At 38.7% G+C, this 21,807-nt stretch overlaps 1 protein-coding gene across 10 annotated transcripts in view; it reads left to right on the top strand.

Moving 5' to 3' along the window:
• The window catches only part of arhgap12b (Rho GTPase activating protein 12b), a 75,318-nt gene extending 54,991 nt beyond the window's left edge, over positions 1-20,327 (top strand). For 2 of the 10 annotated variants that reach the window (XM_042510422.1, XM_042510418.1), the window contains 17 exons: positions 1,315-1,587; positions 4,096-4,236; positions 4,425-4,505; positions 6,478-6,600; positions 8,747-8,821; positions 9,215-9,289; positions 9,694-9,755; positions 10,198-10,279; positions 13,171-13,275; positions 13,378-13,476; positions 13,666-13,768; positions 14,537-14,656; positions 14,798-14,896; positions 15,895-15,972; positions 16,094-16,228; positions 16,368-16,473; positions 18,724-20,327. In XM_042510422.1, coding sequence (XP_042366356.1) covers positions 1,315-1,587; positions 4,096-4,236; positions 4,425-4,505; positions 6,478-6,600; positions 8,747-8,821; positions 9,215-9,289; positions 9,694-9,755; positions 10,198-10,279; positions 13,171-13,275; positions 13,378-13,476; positions 13,666-13,768; positions 14,537-14,656; positions 14,798-14,896; positions 15,895-15,972; positions 16,094-16,228; positions 16,368-16,473; positions 18,724-18,898 — 1,932 coding nt within the window. In that variant the 3' untranslated portion in view covers positions 18,899-20,327. The remainder of the gene's footprint in view (positions 1-1,314; positions 1,588-4,095; positions 4,237-4,424; positions 4,506-6,477; positions 6,601-8,746; positions 8,822-9,214; positions 9,290-9,693; positions 9,756-10,197; positions 10,280-13,170; positions 13,276-13,377; positions 13,477-13,665; positions 13,769-14,536; positions 14,657-14,797; positions 14,897-15,894; positions 15,973-16,093; positions 16,229-16,367; positions 16,474-18,723) is intronic. The other 8 variants (XM_042510426.1, XM_042510421.1, XM_042510425.1 and 5 more) reach the window with 5 other exon arrangements.
• The last annotated feature ends 1,480 nt before the right edge of the window (positions 20,328-21,807 follow it).

Raw genomic sequence — 21,807 nt, 5'->3', positions numbered from 1 at the left:
TGAAAGCAGCATAAGAGAAGTGTTGTCACTCCAGGTTTGAAAGGTTCATTTGGAAAATACTACATTCAGAAAAAGGCCTAATTGGAAATATCCAAGCGGAGTATGCAGTAACATGACCTGTATCATTTCCATGTTACTGTCACATCGGGGATAATGAGGGAATGTGAGTGTGCATGTACACATAGTCACTGTGTCACTTTGTGTCACTGTTCAGCTCAGCCCTCTGCTCTGCTGGGCAGTGTTTTCGTCTGAATCCCTGCTAACACTTTGATCCACCTGCCTCTGTCTTCACATTATTCCAGCTCTGCAGAAAGGCTTTCACAAAAGCTAGGTGTAGATCTCACATCACTCCAGTTTTAGCTTCTCTCCACAGGTTCCTTGTCACTTATAGGATTGATTTCAAAGTTTTGCTCTTGACGTACACGTCTAATTTCATCAAAAGATTGAAGAATTAAAGGTGATCACAAACAAGACTCCTGCAAAGTTTCAAAACACCTAAATCTGTGACTATAATTAAAAAGCATCAAAAAATCCATGTGATTTTCCTGACTTTGACTAGTTTTACACCTTTTATTTAATGTACTGTGCACCTTATTTGCTTCTTTTCACATCTCATCTTCCTTGACTCTTCTGTCTTCTTAGTTGTCTTTCCCCTTCCTGTAAATCACTTTGTAACTTGTATATTTTAAGCTGTTGTGTACCTAAAGCTTGCATGCTGATATCAGTAGTCTTTAATGTCCGTAACGTTTGCTTCTGGTCTCTAGGTAGAAAGATAAATGATTATGTAACTGTGCAGAATCCGTTTTGAGGGGCTGATTAGAATCAGACTGATATGGTTTTAAAGTATCTGCGAACCACATGTGGTGTGTGATTTGATCAGCAGCTGCATCCTGCCGTGCAGACTGTCACTGCGTCACATGCATGCCCTCAGAAAGAGAAGTTTACGTACAGCAGGTCTGCAGCCAAATGTGCAGGTGTGTGATTTTAACTCTGCAGCAACAAACAGCTCAGCTTGCTACATTCTGTGATCCAGCTCAGGATGTGACGGCTGCTGGTTTCTGTGTTGGACAGGACCAACATTCCTGCAGATACTTAGGTCTAAGCAGACTTTGGAGAGATTTCAGGGCTCTTTCTGGTTATGGAATTCCTGGAATATCATTGAATTTTCAGAGGACACTCATAAAGTCTCCGGAGAAGTTTGAGAACATCAGTTTAAAAACATGAAAAAGAAGAATGTTCAGATCTTAAATAAAACCATGGAAAGTTGTATAGAAGTGCACATGATCTGACCTCATCTCTCCTTTTCTCCTCCAGACGACATCACCTACAGGTCAGGGCCGGTCTGACTCGCCGGTCTACACCAACCTCCAGGAGCTGAAGATCTCTCAGTCCAGCCTGCCGCCCGTCCCCTCCAGCTCCCCTCTCCACATCCTGGGCGACTGGGAGACCCACAAAGACCTGAGCGGTAGGCACTTCTACTACAACCGCGCCACTGGGGAGCGCACCTGGAAGCCACCGCGCACTAGAGACGCCAGCGGCAGCACCAGCAGCGTCCGAGGAGACAGCCAGGGCACGGCGGAGAGTGAGGTGAGGTGTTCTTCATTTCTTCATCTCATATTTTATACTGAAAAACTTCAAATAAAAGCCCAGTTCCTTTTTCCAGCCCAGTGTGGCAACACATTTTGACAAATAAAGGCCTGTCTCTATTAGAGGCACAGTCTGGTTGCTATGCAAGTCATTTTTATAGAAGTTCTTTGGGTTTATAAAATGGGGTTGTTGATTACCTGCTAGAGATAACATTAGTTAGATGCATAGATCACGCAAATATAAATGTATAAACTTGTGTCAATATGGACAATATTAGCTTGGTAAGATTTTCAACAATTGAATCATTCAGGTTATTTTACTGACATCGTGAGCACTAAAGAAGAAGGTATTAATGGCAGAGTTAAACAAGAGACTCAAAAAACAAGAGATTAGAAGATGTAGAAGACTTTTTTTAGAAAGCAAAGGAAAAATGTCCAGTGAACTGTATTCATTATTATCATAATTATATTTTTAGAATTATTTTAGGGAATTATTATGATTTTAAGTTTTTTTCAGGTCATTTCTCACTTTTTTTTCCTTTTTTTTTTCTCCTTTCTCCTTTTTTTTAAGCTTTTTAACAAATGTTCAGGTGATTTTCTTGGACTTTTCACATATTTCTTGCTAATCTCTTGGTAATTTCTTCTTTTAAGAATAAGAATAAGGAGCTTTTATTATCATTGCACAACATGCATTGAGATGAGATTTGCTACATTCTTGTCTGTGCCTTAAAATAAAGAATAACAAATACAGAAATATAAAAGAATATAGAAAGATAAACATGACATAGACAGATCCATTGCGCAGTACCTTCTCCCTATGTATTTGAATAAAATAAAGCCAATTTGCCTGGATTTCAAAGGGTTAAATAAATCATTTGATTGCATTTCCCATCTTTGCTGAGCAACAGTTTTTGTGTGAAAGAAATTAAAAGCCAGTCCCATATATAAGCCTGTTGAGGTCAGTGATTTAAACAAATAATACTCCAGGCTATTAATTGAAGTTATACGGTATATGCTGTAAAAAGTCATGTAATAGTGAGACTTATATTTAAAAGATTCTAATTGGACTTGAAATAACACAGCATTGCAATAAAATCCCTCCTTTTGACCCACAGGAACATTAGATGTGATCATAAGAAGCACAGAGTTCAAGTATTCGTATGTGAGGAAAGGTCTGAGCTGACGTCACAGTGGCAGAGGACACATACAGTCTATAAACGGCTCTTTGACAGTCACTCTGAAATAAACTGGCTGCACTGAAGATGTGGTGCACCTCAAAGGATTTTTGAAAATGGTGTAACTGAAGGTAACGAGTGCCTTTGATATGAGGAAATCATGGTTTCCTGTCCGTCAGCTTGAGGTTTCCTGCCTAACTATCGAACACTGCCCCCATGTGGTGGTTTGGTTTGTTGCAGTATAAAGTTCAGGAGAACAAAGATGAGTAATTACTCACCAACCAGCAAAAACATTAAAATCACTAAAAGGTGAAGTAGATAATATCAATCATCTTGTTACAATGCAGTGTTCTGCTGTAATATTTTCCACCAGGGGCAGGATGGGAAATAATCTCAAAGGAAATCTAGGTGTTGCCTTGCAAATAGCAACCCTGCACTCACATTGAACTCACACTGTCTTTAGATGTGAGAGGATGTCAGACTTGGTATGTGGTAGGTATTGTTTACTTTCTTGAAGTACATTGGATGAGAACATTATATTACTTTCATGACTTTACAGTACAGTAAATATGAAGCCAGCCAGCAGCTGGTAAGCTCAGCTTGGTAAGACTGAAACCACAAACAAACACATAGCCTGTCTCTGTAAAACAATGATCCTACCAGCCCCTCCGAAGCTCACTTTATGTTGTTTTTTTAATCGGCATAAACACTGAAGTGTAAAAACAACAATTTCACAGAACCAAGCTAACTGTTTGCAGTCTTGTAATGTCACCGCTAAGCTAAAAAATAAGTTTAACCCCTAGAAACCTGAGGAATTTGGCTTAATTAAAACATGGGAAGAGGGCAAGGAGCATCTTAACAAAAAAGCAAGACACTGGTAAAAAAAGAAGTATTACGAGAAAAATTACCCGAAAATAAGCAACAACAACAAAAAAAATAATAATACTATAAAAATGTTTAAAAACAAGTTAAATTTTAACTATTTAAAAAAAATCAGCAGCATCATTTTATAAATGTAAGTAAGAGAATCATAAATTTAGTTTTCTGGACATTTTTATTGATCATTTATGTATAAAAAAATCCTCCCCAGCTAATTTTCATATGATTTCATCATATTACCTTTTACAAATTTTTTTTGCAGTTCTTCGTTATATTCTTTTCCATGTTTTTGAAAAATATTGCACCAATATTCTCAGGTTTCAGAGGTTTAAAGCTTGTGAAAGGTGTCTGAATGCAGCATAGAAAATGGGGTTGATGCAGGTCCATTTGTCCGCTGATGGACCACATCATTAATATCACTAAGACCTGTGTCTGTTTTTCTTTGTCCTCCACAGCCGCTGTCCTCAGAGGAAAACTGTCACAGCACTCACTCCAGCCAGTCCGACAGCCAGTACGGGTCTCCTCCTCGAGGCTGGTCTGAGGAGCTGGATGAACACGGACACACTCTCTACGTCTCTGAATATACACAGGAGAAGGTGCGGCCTGTTGATTAACCAGCCAGTTTACAGACTGATTGCAGCTGTCCAGGGACGTGCCTTTGATAGTTCAGAGGATGTTTTAATTTGATTGTTTAAATTGATAGAATCTTCCCTGCAAATTCTAACTGCGTCAAGTATGCTCGTATTCCCATGGCTGTGATACTAATGAGTGTTTGTGTTCACAGTGGATAAAACATGTGGATGAACAAGGACGGCCCTACTACTACAGCGCTGATGGATCCAGATCAGAATGGGAACTGCCCAAGGTGAGATTTTTTTGAACATGCTCAATAAAATAGGAAAACAAAAGAAAATATAAGCAAGAAAAACAACACCAGAATGCCCATCAGACATTTTCAGTAAACATTAGTATTTTGTGTCCGAAAAGGAGTAGGAGGAAGTGAATACTAATCCAATCCTAACCCTTTTAAATTAAAAAAAAACAAAATCACCATACACACCTTGATTTAGTCAAACAAAAGAATAAGCAGATCGGTTTAAATGAAGAAAAAATACACACTCACATCACAGAACAAATAAGCGCATCCATACAGAAAACAAAGTCCCAGTATCAAAAGCAGCCCACCTGTCTTGTATCAGATCTGACTGCCTGTTTCCCTCTCTGCTCTGTTAGCTCATATCCCTTCAATATGTCATTTTTAAAAACAGGTTTAAATGTATTTAATACATATTTTCATTTCCACGCTAAAGCTGTTCCATGAATTAACACCTTTGGCTGTATTAGTCAATTAAGTCAAGTCAGTTTTACTTATAAAGCACATTATCACAAATCACAATTTGCCTCAGAGGGCTTTACAGTATACGCCATCCCTCTGTCCTTAGAATAATATATTACAATGATTTTTTTGCATTAGTCCACCCTAATTGTTTTTTTTGAACATAGAAATTCTTTTCAAATCATGTAAACTTTCTCTCATTTGAAACAGCTTTTGGATATCTCCAGATCTCTGAATTTGAGTGCTTTTAAAAAAGAGTTGGTTTGTTGGTTCTCTGTAAGTGCTTTTGTTTACTGTTCTTATAGCTCTTTTTATTTTTTTTTTTGAAGGATGAAGATTGGATTTGTGGTTGTTTTATATGTATTTCCCCATACAGTAAGTTATATATGGGAGTACAAAGGGACAGTATAATAATAATAACTTTAATTATATAGCACCTTTAAAAACAGAGTTTACAAAGTGCTTTGACAAACAAGGCAAAGCAGAAACAAGAAGGGTTTCTTGCAACATAACTATAAGAGCCAAACAATAATGCGGAATTAAAGCCAGACAACAATTAAAGTAGAATTAAACAAGACACAAACACATTCCAAAAAAAAAACAATAACAACCCATACCAATAAGATTAGATACAATTCAAAGAATAATAGCAGTAAACACAGAAATAATAGTACTAATTATAGAATTAAACACAATCAAGACAGAATAAAAGAATACATTAAAAGAAAAAATCACACTAAAATAGATGAATTAAAATAGACATCATAAATAAAATGGGGTTTAAGGAGTGATTAAAAAGAAGTCTGATCGTGCCAGCCTTATCTCCTCGGGCAGGTCGTTCCAAAGCTGAGGGGCGCTGATTGCAAAGGCACAGTCACCTGTAGTTTTAAGCCTGGACACACAGGGCGTATAATGAAGTCTGTTTCAGGAGGCCCTTGACTTTGTATAATATTGCAGTTGACTTTGATATTTTAGCCTTGATATCATTTAATGTGGTTTCCAGCATAATTATCCTCTGAACTGAATCAGCTGTCTTCCCTCTTCGATCCATCATCTACAGTAATCTCCTTCTTCTTTAAAATGGGAAATCTTCTCACATTACATCACCTAATACCACTACCCAGTAACACACTTTTGTGTGACTCGTCCCGGCACGTATCTTTAAGTCTGGTCCTGTTAATGTAAGTGGATGAGTGTCTGAGCTGACACGGGAGCCAAATTTGAGTTGAACTCCAGGTGAGGAACTATTTGTGTCTCTTTACCTGCTAATCTGGAGAGCTGATCAGAATGAGCCGTCCACTCTGTCAGTGAATGGACTGTCGTGCGGACATGGATTCATTCAGGGGACTGTTGAAGACAATGGTTACGCTGTAAGAGAAGTCCCTCTGTCCAATGGTGCTGTGGACAGTAAAAGGAGAGGTAGGGGAGAGGGAGGACGCCGAAGGGTGTGTTAGAAGGACTCTGCGATGTCTGAACTTTATTCTCTTCTGTTTCTCTGCAGTACAATATCTCCCCTCAGTCCGGTGAGGTTCCCAAGAGCCGCAGTCTGGAGAGGAAGCAGCAGGATCCCATCGTCCTCACCAAGTGGAGACACAGCACCTACGTCTTAGACCTCAACGACAAGGTAAGACACAGTGGAGACGGCAGGGTTGGAAATGTGAGCGTACACAGACTGTTGTGTCTGAGTGGTGCAGAAACAGGTTTTTGTTGTTGCTGCAGGTTTTCTGGCAGGCTCTCTGTCTGCTCTTTCTGTCTTATTGGCAGTGAGTTTAATCCCCGAGTACTAATGACGCTTTCAGCTCAGCACAGGAACAGGCTTACTATGGCTTACTCTGTCTCTTTATTTTGGAATCTGGACAAAGAAACGTATATTATTCAAGTGAAAACCAGGTTTACATGCACGTGTTTTAAAGCTACATGTTGTTGTTAATGTTATTAGTATATGTAAGAAAATACGCTTAAGTCTTTGATATTGCATTTAATCTAACAAAAACACTGTGACGATTTTTAATATATGCAGTTTTTTTATTTATTTCTTGATTTGTTTTGTTTAGTTAATTTGTGCATAATTTCAAAACGGCAAAAAATCCAACCTGAATGGAATATATATATATATATAATATATATATATATATATATATATATATATATATATATATATATATATATATATATATATATATATATGTGTGTATATAGAAATTAAATATCATGAATTTAATGTAATGATAATTTCCCTTTAAATTTTTTCTAAAGATGATGAGCTCTTGATAATGTGTACTTTATCATTCCATATCTGAACACCGTGATATCTGAGGGTATACTGTCCATGTTTCATTTTGTAAAACCTAAAGATTTCTGCAAGCACTTATATCATTTTTTTTTTTAAACTAATATAAGCATATGTTATTTCCTTTACAGGGACTGTGATAAATACAAATACAGATTTCACTATGCTGATTGCATAAAAGAAGTAAACTTTTTTATGCATATGCTTGTGTTTTTTTACTGACAGTTTTCCTGAAATAAACTATATTTGGAATATTTTCACTGCTTTACCTTGTGCACTAACTGATCAAGGCAGTAAAGGGACCGTTTTTGTCAGCGGAGTCTGGTGGCTTTGAGATAACAGCTTCAGTACCGTGTTGCAAAGGGCTGCCTGATGGCAAGGTTAAGCAGTGAAAATATTTTAAATATCCTCTTTTTAGGTGGTGGAAAAGTAACCAATCGAAGCAATTTTTTGCTCACCGCTGTTTTATTTTATATACATCAGACAGATTTTCTGCCTGGCAGTTATTGAAAACATTGTGATTCGGTCCGTATGCACTTTCCTGTTACTTACTATAAACTTTAGTATTAACGCTAAGTAAACAAATTTTTGGTTGTCGGACCTTCATCAGGTTGAATAACAATGTAATGATTTATTCAATCTGATGAAAGTCTGACGATCAAAACATTGTTCACTTTATAATAAAGATAATTGCAAGTAACATGACAGTTTGCAGGAATTCTCTTTTTGTCATTTATGGAAAATTTCCTCCAATGCACCTCTTCACAAGTTTTAGAAGGTGTGCATAAGCCTCCACGTTCATATTTTTAGCTCATTCCCTGTAATCTGATCAAAATATCTCCGTGTGTTTAATGCTCTGTTCTGTTTATTCGTGTCGGATTATGGATCTCCAGAGCACAATTTATTCATGTTTTCTCACAGATGAATATTTATCTAATTTTTCATACTGTGTCATAAATGCCCACTTCTTTCAAATGCTGTGCGCTCAGTTTATACTGCAGGTTTCTCTCTGTCAAAACATTTTAGTGACTAAGCCCAAGTTGACATAAGCTTGAGAAGTTACGCAACTGTTACCACTAATGTGTAAGATCAGTGTAGTGCCCCTGAAATTTATAGTTTCAGATTTTGTTTTATTATTAAATTTTCCCACATTTTGTGTTTCCATACTAGTGTGCACTGTCACACATGGTCGATTCTTGACCATGAAGAAATAATCCTTGAAAAACATGTCACCTTACAATCATATTTAATTGAAGAGAAATACTTTTTATTTGAAGTGCTTCAAGTATGTCATCTTTTTTAGCTGTATAAAATTGATGTATGCAGTGAATCTGATACGCAAAAAAAAAAAAGAAAAAAGAAAAGTGAATTACCTCTGTTACGTAAATGGTACCTTTATTTAGGACTTTTAAACCTGACACCAAGTTGTAAGAGTGAGGAGAATTTATTGGAGGCTGACTCTGTGGCGGTTTCATTTCAGTTCTCTTTCAAACTCTGGCGGTTCACGTCCGACTCACACAAGAGGAGATATCGTCTCTCTCTTTTCCGTGATAAAGTTGGTATCCCACAGAGCCTCTCCTCTCTGGCCCATCCTCTAATCAACAGATGATCCGATTTGATTCACTGCCACTGCGTCCTGTAGAATGTACTGTTACAAAGATTTCTAAATCATCCATATCACAAATTAGAATTGAAGCAGCACTTAAGAATGAAATCTCTTACTTTGAATTAACTTTCCTCAGACGCATGTTGTTTGCAACCTAAATCCTAACTTTCCTCCCCTTCACTCTTATCTTCTGATGACCTAACATCCTACACGATCTTGTGATTCCTCTCCAGGCTCCTGATCCATTTTCTTCTCCTCACTAACGTCCGACTGACTCTCTCCATGTGTCTCCTAGTTAGCTGCTAGTTATTAGCGACTCATGTTGTGCCTCTTGTTTGGTAGGAGTGTGCTCCGGCGCCCAAGCAGAGCTCTCCAGACTCTGACTCCTGCCCCTCATCTCCTAAGCACCCCTCAACCGTTAGTATCCCAGCTTGCACCGCATCGCAACACGCTCACCATCCTATCACCTGCATCCAGATACATCTTTCTTATCATCTTCTAAACTCTCCCAGCGTGCATCGCATTCAGTTCCTCTCATCTGCTGCATGCCACACCCCACATCTAACTGCACCTCATCTAACAACACGTCAAAATATTTTCTACCACCAAATATGCAGCAATTGTGGCAGTTTGCAGCGGTGTAAGGGCGCCCTCTGCTGGTGATATTTGGACATGACACGAAGCAGCACAGCCACTTCGTTTGCTTCTCAAGCTTCAGCGTTGATGTGTGTGTGTCTGTGTGTGTGTATATGTGTGTGGATACACGTGTATTTTCATGCATGTGATCTAGCAGGTTCTTATCTGTTTCTTTGTTTTGACAGCCCTCAGAGAAGTGTGGAGTGCTCAACGTCACCAAAATCACAGAGAATGGGAAGAAAGTCAGGTAAGGAATCTAAGGGCTCAAAAAATGAAACTTCCTATTTCACATGTTTTATTCTATTTTATTTTATTTTTTTAAAAAGGGACCATGTACAGCTTAAAACATAAATGTTACCATTAGATGCACCAGATTATAGCTCAGAGGTAATTCACATCTGCAGTCCCTCGTCAGGTCAGAACAAACACACAGCACAGTGACATGATAATGGGAGAAGAGGAGTAAAATAAAAGACACACACAAGACAAACAATACACACAATAGCACATGATATAAAGAGATACAAAAAAGATGACACAAGACAGATCTTGGAATGTCATGTAGCAAATAACTGGTTTGATTTGAAACTGTCTGTTTCCTTCAATGGAATAAAAGTGTGAAAATGTGGGAATCCTGGAGAGATGTCTTAAATGTTAAAGCACTAACCTTTGTTGATTTTAATGCACAGGAAGAACTGGACGTCCTCGTGGACGGTGCTGCAGGGTTCCTCTCTGCTCTTTGCGAAGGGTCAGGGGGGCAGCACCAGCTGGGTATGTATCCCATCATCCCCGACATGTTCCCGTTTCTGTTAAGCTTTTCCAGCATTCCATTCATTTCTGTGTTACTTCTCTCTTCCTCATTTCTGCGTAGTCGCCTGTCTTCATTGCCACCTGTGCTCTGAAGTTTGTCACTCTCTGTTTATTGTTTCTGTTCCTCTCCTCCTTCCTCAAGTCTTACTACCGCAGCGGCTCCATCCCAGAGCTGCTCCTCACTCTCCTTAGCAACTGGAAGCGCTCAGTCAAGCCCCGCCCTGCTGTCTCCTATGTGAACTGTAGGCCTGTGCAGGCTGCCGCTGTATGTCCCCTCTCTCTGCACGTGTTGCTGCTCCCGCCTGTCTTTCATTCTTTCATTCACTCCTGCTAAGGCTGACTGTGACACTGGTGTTTGTGGGTGTGTGTGTGTCGCGCACAGCTTTATTTAGCTGATCCTAATGTAAAAAAAGCAAGCTGCTCTAATCAATAGTTTTACTTAAACAGTGGAGCCTTAACAGTCCAGCAGGCAGCTGTTTTCAGCCAGAAACCTCTGATAAGCACACTGTGCACTTCCTCCTCAGCAGCAAACTGCAGATAAAGTTACAGACTAGCTGCTACAGTGAGTTTATTAGAGCATTTTATAGTCTTAGGAGAACTAAAAGGAGTGTGTATAATGGACTTTCATTTATATACAAGACACCAAATGCATGCTAATTTCACTCTGTGTCTGCTTGATGTGTAAATAAAGGCAACAGCTGGCTAACATGTTCGCCATGGCAACTTTATAAATTGATAATATACGTCAGTGTTGTGCTCCCAGCTTGTTTTGGCCCCCCCAAGTTCAAAACAAATCAGTTAATCCAGGTTTAATAAAATATATGTGTTTTCTTGACTCAGGAAAAAAAACCCAAAACATGTAAAACATAAAATCTCTGTGTTTTGTATGTTTTTTTTTTTTTTTTTTTTTTTTTTAGATACCCAGTAGTCGAGAGATGGCAGGAGTGTTGTAATGACATTGGAATTTCTAACTTTGACACCAATACCTTCAAAAATATTGATAGTTGATACCACGTGTGGATTCCACAAGGAAAAATTGACATTGTGGTCCTGAATTTACTATATATATATATATATATATATATATATATATATATATATATATATATATATAACAAGGATATAACATGACAACAATGACCTTTCTTGTCTTTGTTGGTAGCAGAGAGCAGCAGAATGACTGTAATACATTAAAAATGCGAGAAAGCGAAAAATGCTCCTTATACCGGTTTATCAGCAATACAGAAATTTAGTATTGAAACTCTTTCAAATAATCAGAAGAAATAAGTCAGTCCTTTTGACAAAACTAGACAGGTGAGACAGATGGGAAAGGTCATACAACAAAGGTACCTGGCTGGACACAAATCAGCTTGCTGCTGTTGATTACTGTACTAGTGAGTAAGGCTGTTTACCAGTGTCAGACTCAAAACATGTCTATTTAGATTCCTTTTAGGTGGTTGCACTTTTGATGACATTAGATAATAATAACGGGCTGAAACACATGCAGAAATGTCACGATTATCTTTTATCTTTATAAGGATTTCAATGTGTATCACAAACATTTGCACTGTTTAGCGTGCCGCTTGAATGTGACATTAAGGCCCAGACACCCAAACGACATCAAAAAACCAGCAGTGACCAAGACTTATTGCTGCGTTACTTCCTATCATCTGTGTCACAGCCAAAAAGATGCACCTGAACACACCACAAAGACTACAGCAAACAACCAGCCACAGGAAATAACTCTCCATACCAGCAGACGGCGGTCGTCTGTATTCATTATACAAAAAGGAAAGTGGAAGACTAACAGGAAGGATTCAAGATGCTAGTTAACACATCAGCCTTATGGGGAAAGACAATTATATGAACAGTTTTTGCCAAAAAGCAAAAAAATGAACTTAGTTTGTTTCATCCTCACGTGTTCCCGACTTTAGTTGTTTGTTTGCTTTCCTCACTCCCATTTCTCTTTTCATGCACCGAGCTGAGCTGGCAATCAGAGTGATTTCACTCACTGATGGGCTCCAGTGCTGAAAAACCACCAACAAGGCCCAAATACTGCCAGAGAGTCAGGCCACGCTGACAAAACTAGACAGACGCTTACTGATATTGACCCTTGGCCAACTGTCTGCTTAAATCTAACCAAAGATCAACATATGCACATGATACAAATAACAACTAACTGTTTGCTTTTCTTGAATCACAGTACTAAAGATGTGTGTGTATTTATGGAGAGTTCCCAAATGAGATTCACTATGTTTAACCCTTTGAAACCTGGATCGACATCACTTTTCTCACACCGTGTTCAGATGCCTTCACAAGTATTTCAGCCTTTAAAATCTGAGCAAATAAGTTTTGTTGCTTTTGAAATCATGGAAAAGAGGCAACTTGATAAGAACTTTATTGCAAATTGAAAGAAATGAGTAGGTTTGGAAAATTATTTTCAGTAAAGCCAGGAAAAAAACTATATATTGTCATAATTATATTTAAAAATTATTTTACAGAATTATCATTTTAAAACACTTTTTTAGGTAATTTCTGTGATTGTTTCTTTTTTTTAATTTTAGGTAATTGTCTTTTTTGTCTACTTTTTATGTTTTTTAGTTTGTTTAATTGCGGGGTAATTCTTACATTGCTAAAATCCTTTTTACTGTATTTTTGAAAGACATCAAGCCAATTTGTTCAGGTTTCAAAGGGTTAAGAATGTAACACCTGCGTTTTATAAACACTAAGTATGTTGGCCAGGAATTTAAATCCCAATTTTTTTTTGACATGAAAAGAAAAGTCAACAAGATGTTTTTGTTGTATCATCTTTGTGTCAGACGTGGATTTTCACACTGTTTCCTTGATTCCAGAAGTTTGGGAGCAACCAGTCGAAGCCGGAGTTCACAGTCGATCTGCGAGGGGGGTCGGTGGATTGGGCCTCCAAGGACAAGTCGAGCAAGAAACACGTCATTGAGGTATCGAGCACCGCGGATCTGCTGTGGAGTTTCACTGCAGGTCAACCTGCGCTTTATACATTTTAATGTGGCCAAAAGTAATGTTGATATCTCCTCCCTCAGCTGAAGACCCGTCAAGGGACTGAGCTGCTGATCCAGTCAGAGATCGACAGCGTCATCAATGACTGGTACCGGGCCCTCACTGAGACCATCAACACACATGTGAGGAAACATCTGTCATTAGAAAAATCTAGGTCTAAGTTTTACTCTTGTGTAGATGCTTTTATCTCCCTCAGTTTCATGTCTTCAGTCCTGCTGCTGCTCGATTGGAGTGCATGGACCTCACATTAAAATTAGTCCGAACTGACCTGATCTGAATGTATCTAAGCGTACATGTCTCTTCCTGTCCAGGCCTGGGAGTCAGATGAGGCCATTGAGGAGGACATGCCTGAGTCTCCAGGATCTGAGAAACAGGACAAGGAGAAAGACCACCGGGACTCTAAGAAGAACAGAGGTGAGACAGATGTCCCTGAAAAATGCTGCACATGTGTTATTGTGTTAACCCTAAAGGACTGTTTGGCACATTTCATACGCTTTTCATGCATATGGTGTAAATGTGGGCAAGATTTGTTTGATCCTGGAATTTCCAGCTCCTACAATAAGTCTAAAATACATTGTGGAAACAAAATAATAACATTCATACTGTTAAGTGAAAAACTGTGTCATTGAAACCCATTCAAACCGACATTTTTAATCCCACAGCCATCAAAGTGAAAAAAAATGCCTTGTATTATTTCTGGGTGTCATTCTGGACTTTTGCGTTGGAATTTGTAGTTTTTACTATTTTACACCTGATTATGTAATTTTTTACCATATTTGGCATATGGAGAAAATACATGCTGTTTCCACTAAATGTCGCTGAAAATCATTGACAAAAGAAATCTACTTGTAGTATGTAGTATATTGAACATTATTCATTTTTTTGTATTTTTTCAACCAATAACATAGAGGCATCATGACAAAAACTTGACATTTAAAGGGTTAAAATTCTGAAAATTATTTGATATTTCTGATTAGGACTGAAATTGATTATAACATTCACTTAATGAAAATAGAAAATGATATTAATGTGTAATAGTTTTTAAAGCTTGATTTTAAAAAAAGGGCATTTTGAGCTCTGTGTGTGTGTGTGTGTGTGTGTGTGTGTGTGTGTGTGTGTGTAATATTAAAGCAGACCCTGAGGATTAAAGAAATATACTCAAATCCTCCCTGTCTTCCTCAGCGATGAAGAACTCTGTGAGTATGGACGCATCAGACCAGAAGAAAACCAGGTTGAAGCTCAAGAAATTCCTGACACGTCGACCCACCTATCAAGCCGTCCGAGACAAAGGATACATCAAAGGTATTCAGAGAGAATACAGTTCTCACTGTTGAGCATTTCCCGTGTGTGATAATGTGCTGCTGATTGAGTCTGTAACAGCAGACAGCGTGTCTGTCAGGACAGATGACAGTTAGAAATGACTGTGTGTCTTGTGATTCACAGATCAGGTGTTCGGCTGCAGTCTGACCAGCCTGTGCCAGCGGGAGAACACATCAGTTCCAAACTTTGTCACAATGTGCATCGAACATGTGGAGAACACAGGTAGCAGCAACACTTCAGAAATCTGTGCATTCAAAACAAAAGAAGCAAATAACAATTCACACGTCACCCAATGAGCAAGATAACCTGTGAAAAAAAATTCATATTCCTCTGCCTACCCTGCTATTGCTTTGTAGCACTTCTGACGGCCTTATACAGTTAAACTGTATTAAATCAGCCTTGCAGAAGTCTTAAAAAGATACAGGGCGCCCAGTATCTCAGGTGGTAGAGCGTGCACCCCAAGTACAAAGGCTATGTCTTTGTAGCAGTGGGCACAGGTTTGATTTCACCCTCAGCCCTTTGCTGTCATGCACCCTGTCTCTCCTATGCATGCTATAACTGTCCTATCAAAAAAAGGTAAAAAGCCTCCCAAAAAAAAACTTACAAAATTGTTTTTTTCTTTTTTCTGACATTGCATTGTAAAATCTCAGAATAATTGATACAATCTTTTATTATCTATTTATTTATTTGTTTATTTGTTTATTATAATTTACCAAATCCCTCTTCTTAAACTCTTCATGATGAGAATTTAATCAGTATTAAAACTCACCAATTAAGGTATTTACCAATTCTAACCAGATCTAACAATTTCACTGGACCAAAAATGTAATGTTTAATGTTAAAGTAAACATTTGGGCAAAATTAATTAATTAATTAATTAACTCTTAATTCTATTTTTTTTTTTTTTTTTAAAAAGTGGGGTCATTGTTCATGTTTTTTTTTTTCAGTTCAAATTTCATCCTGAGTGGCAATAAAAAAAAGTATTAAATGTAATTTTCCATCGGTGTAGAAACCTGTTATAGTTACAGCTAAAGTGCTTACAGCGTGGTCAGCTGCATCCTTAATTAAGAGGACTTGAAGGGATGCAAGAAAATGCAAAAATCAGTGGAGCTTTGTTGGTGCTGTTTGTTTTCAGTCAGCTCTGCATGTCAGGATTCAGTGTTCTCATCCGCACTCACTGCTTCTGCTCCTCTGCTCCTCCTCTCCTCCTCCCCCTGCAGGTCTCAGTATTGACGGCTTATACAGAGTGAGTGGGAACCTGGCAGTGATCCAGAAGCTGCGCTTTGCTGTGAATCATGGTGCGACTCCAGTCTGACCACTAACATGCCTAAATCCTCCTACAGTTCACATTAGTCGGAAACACACTAACCTCTTCCACACTTCTCTCCATCTCTCCATCCTGTTTCATCCCTCCACCAGATGAGAAGGTGGATCTGAATGACAGTAAGTGGGAGGACATCCACGTCACCACCGGAGCTCTCAAGATGTTCTTCAGGGAGCTTCCCGAGCCTCTCTTCACATACGGATCCTTTGACGACTTTGTTGAAGCCATCAGTGAGTAACATGATCCATTGTGTCAAAGGGACTCAGATACACAATGACAAAGCATTCAGAGTGTATTGTGTCCTTAATGTGGCCACTAGATGGTGCTATGCCCACGCACATTCACTGACTGACTGTTTGTGTGCTTCAGAATGCTCCGACTACAAGCAGCGAGTGAATTCAATCAAAGACTTAATAAAGAAGTTGCCAAAACCCAACCACGACACAATGCAAGTCCTCTTCAAACACCTGCGCAGGTAAGACAAGGACAAAAAACAGCCCACACTTTTGTTATTGTGCTTAATTTACTCAATTATGTCTTTAGATATTATTTCCATGAATAAGCACTCCTTCCCAACAGAACTTATACATTTGAATTATATACAATAAAACACAGTTATTATAGTTTTATATTTTTCTTCAGTTTTAGTTTTTTTTTGCATTTTTATAATTTTTGTTCTGAATTTAGTTTAGTTTTAGTTAGTTTCCAGAGTGGGTTTGCTTGTCTCAGTTTAGTTTTTTTTTGTTCATAAATGTTTAGTATTTAGTTGTAGTATTTTTTTCTCAAATCAAAATTTGGGGAACTAATGCCACCATGTTGTTGTCTTTTAGCCAGACTGACAAAGAGTAAAACTAAAGACATTGCCAGTATATTTGAATTTGACCATAGTTTGTTTTCTAAGTACATAATATGATTTCATTAAGTTTCTATTTTTCCTTTGACTGTGTTGAGTGACTGGTTACTACAGGTTGTTACTGCATCTGCCTGTCTGCGTTATCAAAAATGCAACCGTTTTTAAAAGGTCTACTCAGGATGAACTCACATTCAAGAGCCTCAATTTGGAAGTTTGTGCAGTTCAGAAAAACAAAATGATGCTTACATTACATCGCTGTTTGAACCTCTGGTGGTCAGAACGTAAAGAAAACTATTTAACAACAATAAGAAAGTTACTATATAATATATTTTATTATCCAACAGATAAACTTATCCTTAGACATCATTGCAATTCCTGTATTGATCCTCTGGACAATCTGACAACCTAAAACATCAATTAATGCGCTTAAACTGCTGAACTCAACAGGTGTCTGTATGGGACGGGCTTTTAACCCTTTGAAACCTGGACTGAATCGCTATTCCTGGGCTGCATTCAGATGTAGTATTTTAACCTTTAAACCATGACCAAATTGATGTCTTTCCCCAAAACATGACAATAGGTAATAAGCAACCTGGTAAGAAATTACTATAATAACTATAACTATAGTTATCATTACAGTGTATTTACCTCAAAAACAAGCATTTTGAATACACAACCTTCAGCTCCGAGCATAAATACTTAGTAATGATAATTATGGTTACATTGGTGTCGGATTTTGGTACGTATGATGATGTAATGATAATTACAGTTACATTACATTATTATACGTAATACGAAGGAGTAATTGTTTGGTCCCTTAACTGGAAGAAGAATTTTCTTGTACACTTTAATATTATTTTATAGTAATGAAGTTTTTTCGTCTAGTCAAATGAACTGACTGATTGAATTGTGGAGAATCTTACCAAGTATAACAAGTATATCCATACTAACATAAGTGTCAACATTTATACTTGTATGCGTGATCTAAGCAGCTAGCTGACATTATCTCCAGCCAAAACACGGCTTTATACATCCAAAAAACTTCTGTAACAATGAACATGCATGGAAACCGAGCCTCTAATTGAGTCAGGGCCTTTATTTGTCAAAATTTGTAATCATACCGGGAGAGTAAAGTGAGGATCTAATTATGACTAGGCCTATATTTGAAGTTTTACAGTATTCTTCTGATATGTCCAGCACACATTTAGATCTGCCTGTGAGTGAACCTCACTGTGCCTGCCTGTCCGCATTAACCCCTGAGCTCCACAGCGACTCCAGTGTGTCTCAAGCACTGGGATCATAAATGTCACAGTGGATATCTTACCGACTCCTGTCTGACTCCGCGTGTTTACCTTCCCTCAGAGTGATCAGCCTGTGGGCAAACACAAACTACAGCGAGGTTTAACGTGTATTCTTACCCCGCTGGAGTCGCTGGCAATATCATATGTTCACAATGACATTTGCCTAGCTTTCCAATTTGCATTTATATGGCGCTGTGTTTGCTGTAATTCAGTACCTATGAAGTGGTGTTTCTTGAGGAAATTTATAGCGTGACATTCAGTGTATGGAGGTCTACGTATATCAGCGGGCGGATTTAATCTTCTTTTTTTTTCTCCCTTCCATGAATATGTTATTGTTTTGTGCATCTGCATGCAAGGATGTAGATTCTATTTAAAAAGGCTATTATGCTCTAGCCTGGAGCACTGAGTAGTGTTACAGAGTGTGTGTCGTGAGGCTCGATCTCAGGCCCTCAAGATGTGTGTGTGTTGTTTTTTGAGATGAAGCTGCACAAACAAATATACGCTCACCTAAAGCTATTTATGACACATTCAATCTTTAAATCTCGCGCTTTGTTTCCATCTCCCCCCTCAGGGTTATTGACCACGGGGAGGCCAACCGCATGACCACCCAGAGCGTGGCCATCGTGTTCGGACCCACGCTGCTCCGACCCGAGACGGAGACGGGCAACATCGCTGTCCACATGGTGTACCAGAACCAGATAGTGGAGCTCATACTGCTCGAGTACGAAAGCATCTTTGGCAGGTAGAAGCACTCACAACGGGACGCTGGGCTTTTTCAAACACGGACTTCTTCTTCCTTTTCACCCTCTTTTCTTTGACTGAACTGAACATTGCTGTGGACCAAGCAGTTGGGAGAAAAAAAAAATCATTGACAGGACTGTTTACAAAAGGTGTTGCACTTATAGGAGAATAATTTTAAAAAATGGTGTACAGATTTCACCCGCTTCTTCAGTTGCCATTCCTGCTGCGAATAGTGGGGCCGGACAATGGACGGTGTTTCGGAGTGATGCCGTGGTGACGTCGGTGTGGTTTGGTGGATTTTGAGTATTCAGGTGTTTTCACATACACTGGATCCCTGTGGCCAGTATTTCAAAAACTCTTCGCTTTCTGGTGGACCGGATTTTGTCGGAGAAGGCGACCGGCATTAAAGTAGCCAAACTGGCAACCTCATGACCTCTCCGAGGGAATGAGCCGAATCTGAACTGGATAGGTTTTCTGTGTCGTGGAGCTGTGTCTGTGATGTATCGGCCCTATGTGGTTTTTGGATCAGGTGGAAAAAAAATAATCAGTGTTATGTTAACGGACTGTCTTTTGGCACTTGGATGAACTGGAGTTACAGATTGCGTCCCCAGCTTACCTTAGCAACACCATCACTCGCCCCCACCCCCCCTTTCAGCCAGTGTTAACCATTAACCCTGTGACATGAGCGTCCTGTGACTTGAATGACGGAGGACAAACCCTCGGTCTGTGTGTGTGTGTGTGTGTGTGTGTGTGTGAATTAACCTAAATGGAATAAAAACTGAGCAGAAGCATCCTCGTCTTGCCACTTTGTACAAACTGTGTCGTGTAGTCTTGCGTGCTTTGGTAAAGTTTCCGTTAAAGCTGCCGGGGGTCATCGTCTGTGCTCCTGTTATCAACTTCAGTGTTGGTTTTTTCAGGAAACGTCACCCAAGTCCTGGTGTTACTGGAAAAGTGGATTTCTGGGGACTGCAATGTTATCAGTTTTTTCATGAATTGTCTCTGAACTGTCGGCTTGATGACCCTCTCTCCACCTAAGCTAATATTAAAGAGTATTCAGAGAAGGGAAACGGTACCGAGAACATTTCAAAGGTTGATTTATGGGAGCGTGTGAGGTTAGGATGCAAAGAAGAGCCTTTAAAAACCCCTTTCAGAGCATATGTACAGTGACAGAAACTAGTTGTTAAAATGTGTTATAGTGACTGAGGTATGTATGCTTTGATGGTGAACTAGTGAAAGACTTTGATTTTTTGTAAATTTGAATGAAAACATGACAATACACACATTGTGGAAAACACACGATCGACTGTTACTTTTGTTTGAAGGTGTACCTGGAGTGTTTGCGCATGGTCAGCTGCACATTTTGAATGTAATTTTCAGGCTAACTGCTGTTTGTGAAACTGCTACGTCTAATAAAAAAGACAAACTAAACGTTCAGACTGTAAAGTGTGTGCTCTCTGTCAGAGTTTAACGGCGGCGGCGGATGGAGACGATAAAGAAAGAGAGGTGAGTCTGCTGTTTAACCTTCAATCAACTAAAGCTTCACCTTTCCCTCGCCTTTAATTACTGAATTGAATTAATCTACTCAACACCGATATCCTGGTTATTGAATTGAGTGATTAAGCTTTCACGTCTCAATCAATTAAATTCCTACCTGTTAATTATGAAATGAACTGCAGTATATTTCTAGAGATTTCTCAAATGCGGCACAACCTCTGCCGCGCGGCTTCCATTAATCTGATTTCTGCGTTCTTTGAAGGCATTTTTGTCATTACTCCTCAGGTCAAATGTGGCTGCAGACCTGAAGGGTGTGGATTAATTGATGTCTAATTAGGTAATTGCCACGGTGCCAGGTTTGATTAAGAAGCACAAGGCGGAGCAAGTGCTGAGGAAAGCTGCTGGCTGCGGGCAGCGCTTAGCCTCCATTTAGAGTTCCCTTTATTTTTACTGCAAGGTGTGTTTGTGTGTTAGGATATCTTATGTGCGTGCTGCTTTAGCATTCCCTGGCATCTGTAGAATAGCACCTCTGTACGGAAGTCTAATTATGCCTCAAAAGAAAAACGATTAAAAATGAACATTGTTGTAAAAAAAAAAGAAGAGAAAGAAAAAGTCTCACATTAGGTCAAAGTTACCAGATAAAGGAGAATTTTTGATCGTGCAAACCTGCCCTAAAAAACTGCATCGCGGCTAAACTCACAAAATCTAATATAAGACTTGTTATCTCATAATTTACCATGTGTATTTCACTATTACAATTGGCAACTTTATATTTGTTGAGCTTGTAAGATCGCATTACTGTCTTGACTTATTTTCTAATATTTTGCCTAATCTGCTTCCTTATAATTCTGACTTTAATTATTTTAATTAAAAAAGTTATGTAAATTTCACCGGATGATTATCTTGGGGTGTGTTGAAGTTATCTATAGTGTATAGGATGTTTTTGTTCATGATCATTTGATCATAGATGACACGACTTTATGAAGATACAAGACTTAATGGTTTGCTTTTGTCATAATTATACTTAAAAGTCAAGATTTTGACTTATTACAGCTCATAATGTCGATTAATTATCTTGTAATATTCATTTCCTGTGAGTATTTTGCTTTTGTCATACCTAACTTTTCAACTATTTTCTTTACCCTTTTTTTGCAGTAATGGCCCTCCACAGGTTCTCTGAGGACCCGGAAGTTTTCTTCCAATCCCCAGGTTGATTTCTTGTGTATTCACAACCACATGAGCCCTCCTCCCTCCTCTGATCACAACCACTCCTCTTTGAAGTCACATTGAGCCTCCTCCCCTCTCTTGCCTACGTGTTAATTTACTGCAACAGGTTTGACTTATACCTCCGCTCTGGCTCTGTTTTGACAGGACGGACCACCTTGGATTCAACAAATGTGTCGGAGGTAGGCAGCACTGA

The sequence above is a fragment of the Plectropomus leopardus genome, chromosome 21 (assembly GCF_008729295.1).
Source record: "Plectropomus leopardus isolate mb chromosome 21, YSFRI_Pleo_2.0, whole genome shotgun sequence".
Lineage (NCBI taxonomy): Eukaryota > Metazoa > Chordata > Actinopteri > Perciformes > Serranidae > Plectropomus > Plectropomus leopardus.
This window is presented reverse-complemented; position numbering and strand designations above follow the sequence as displayed.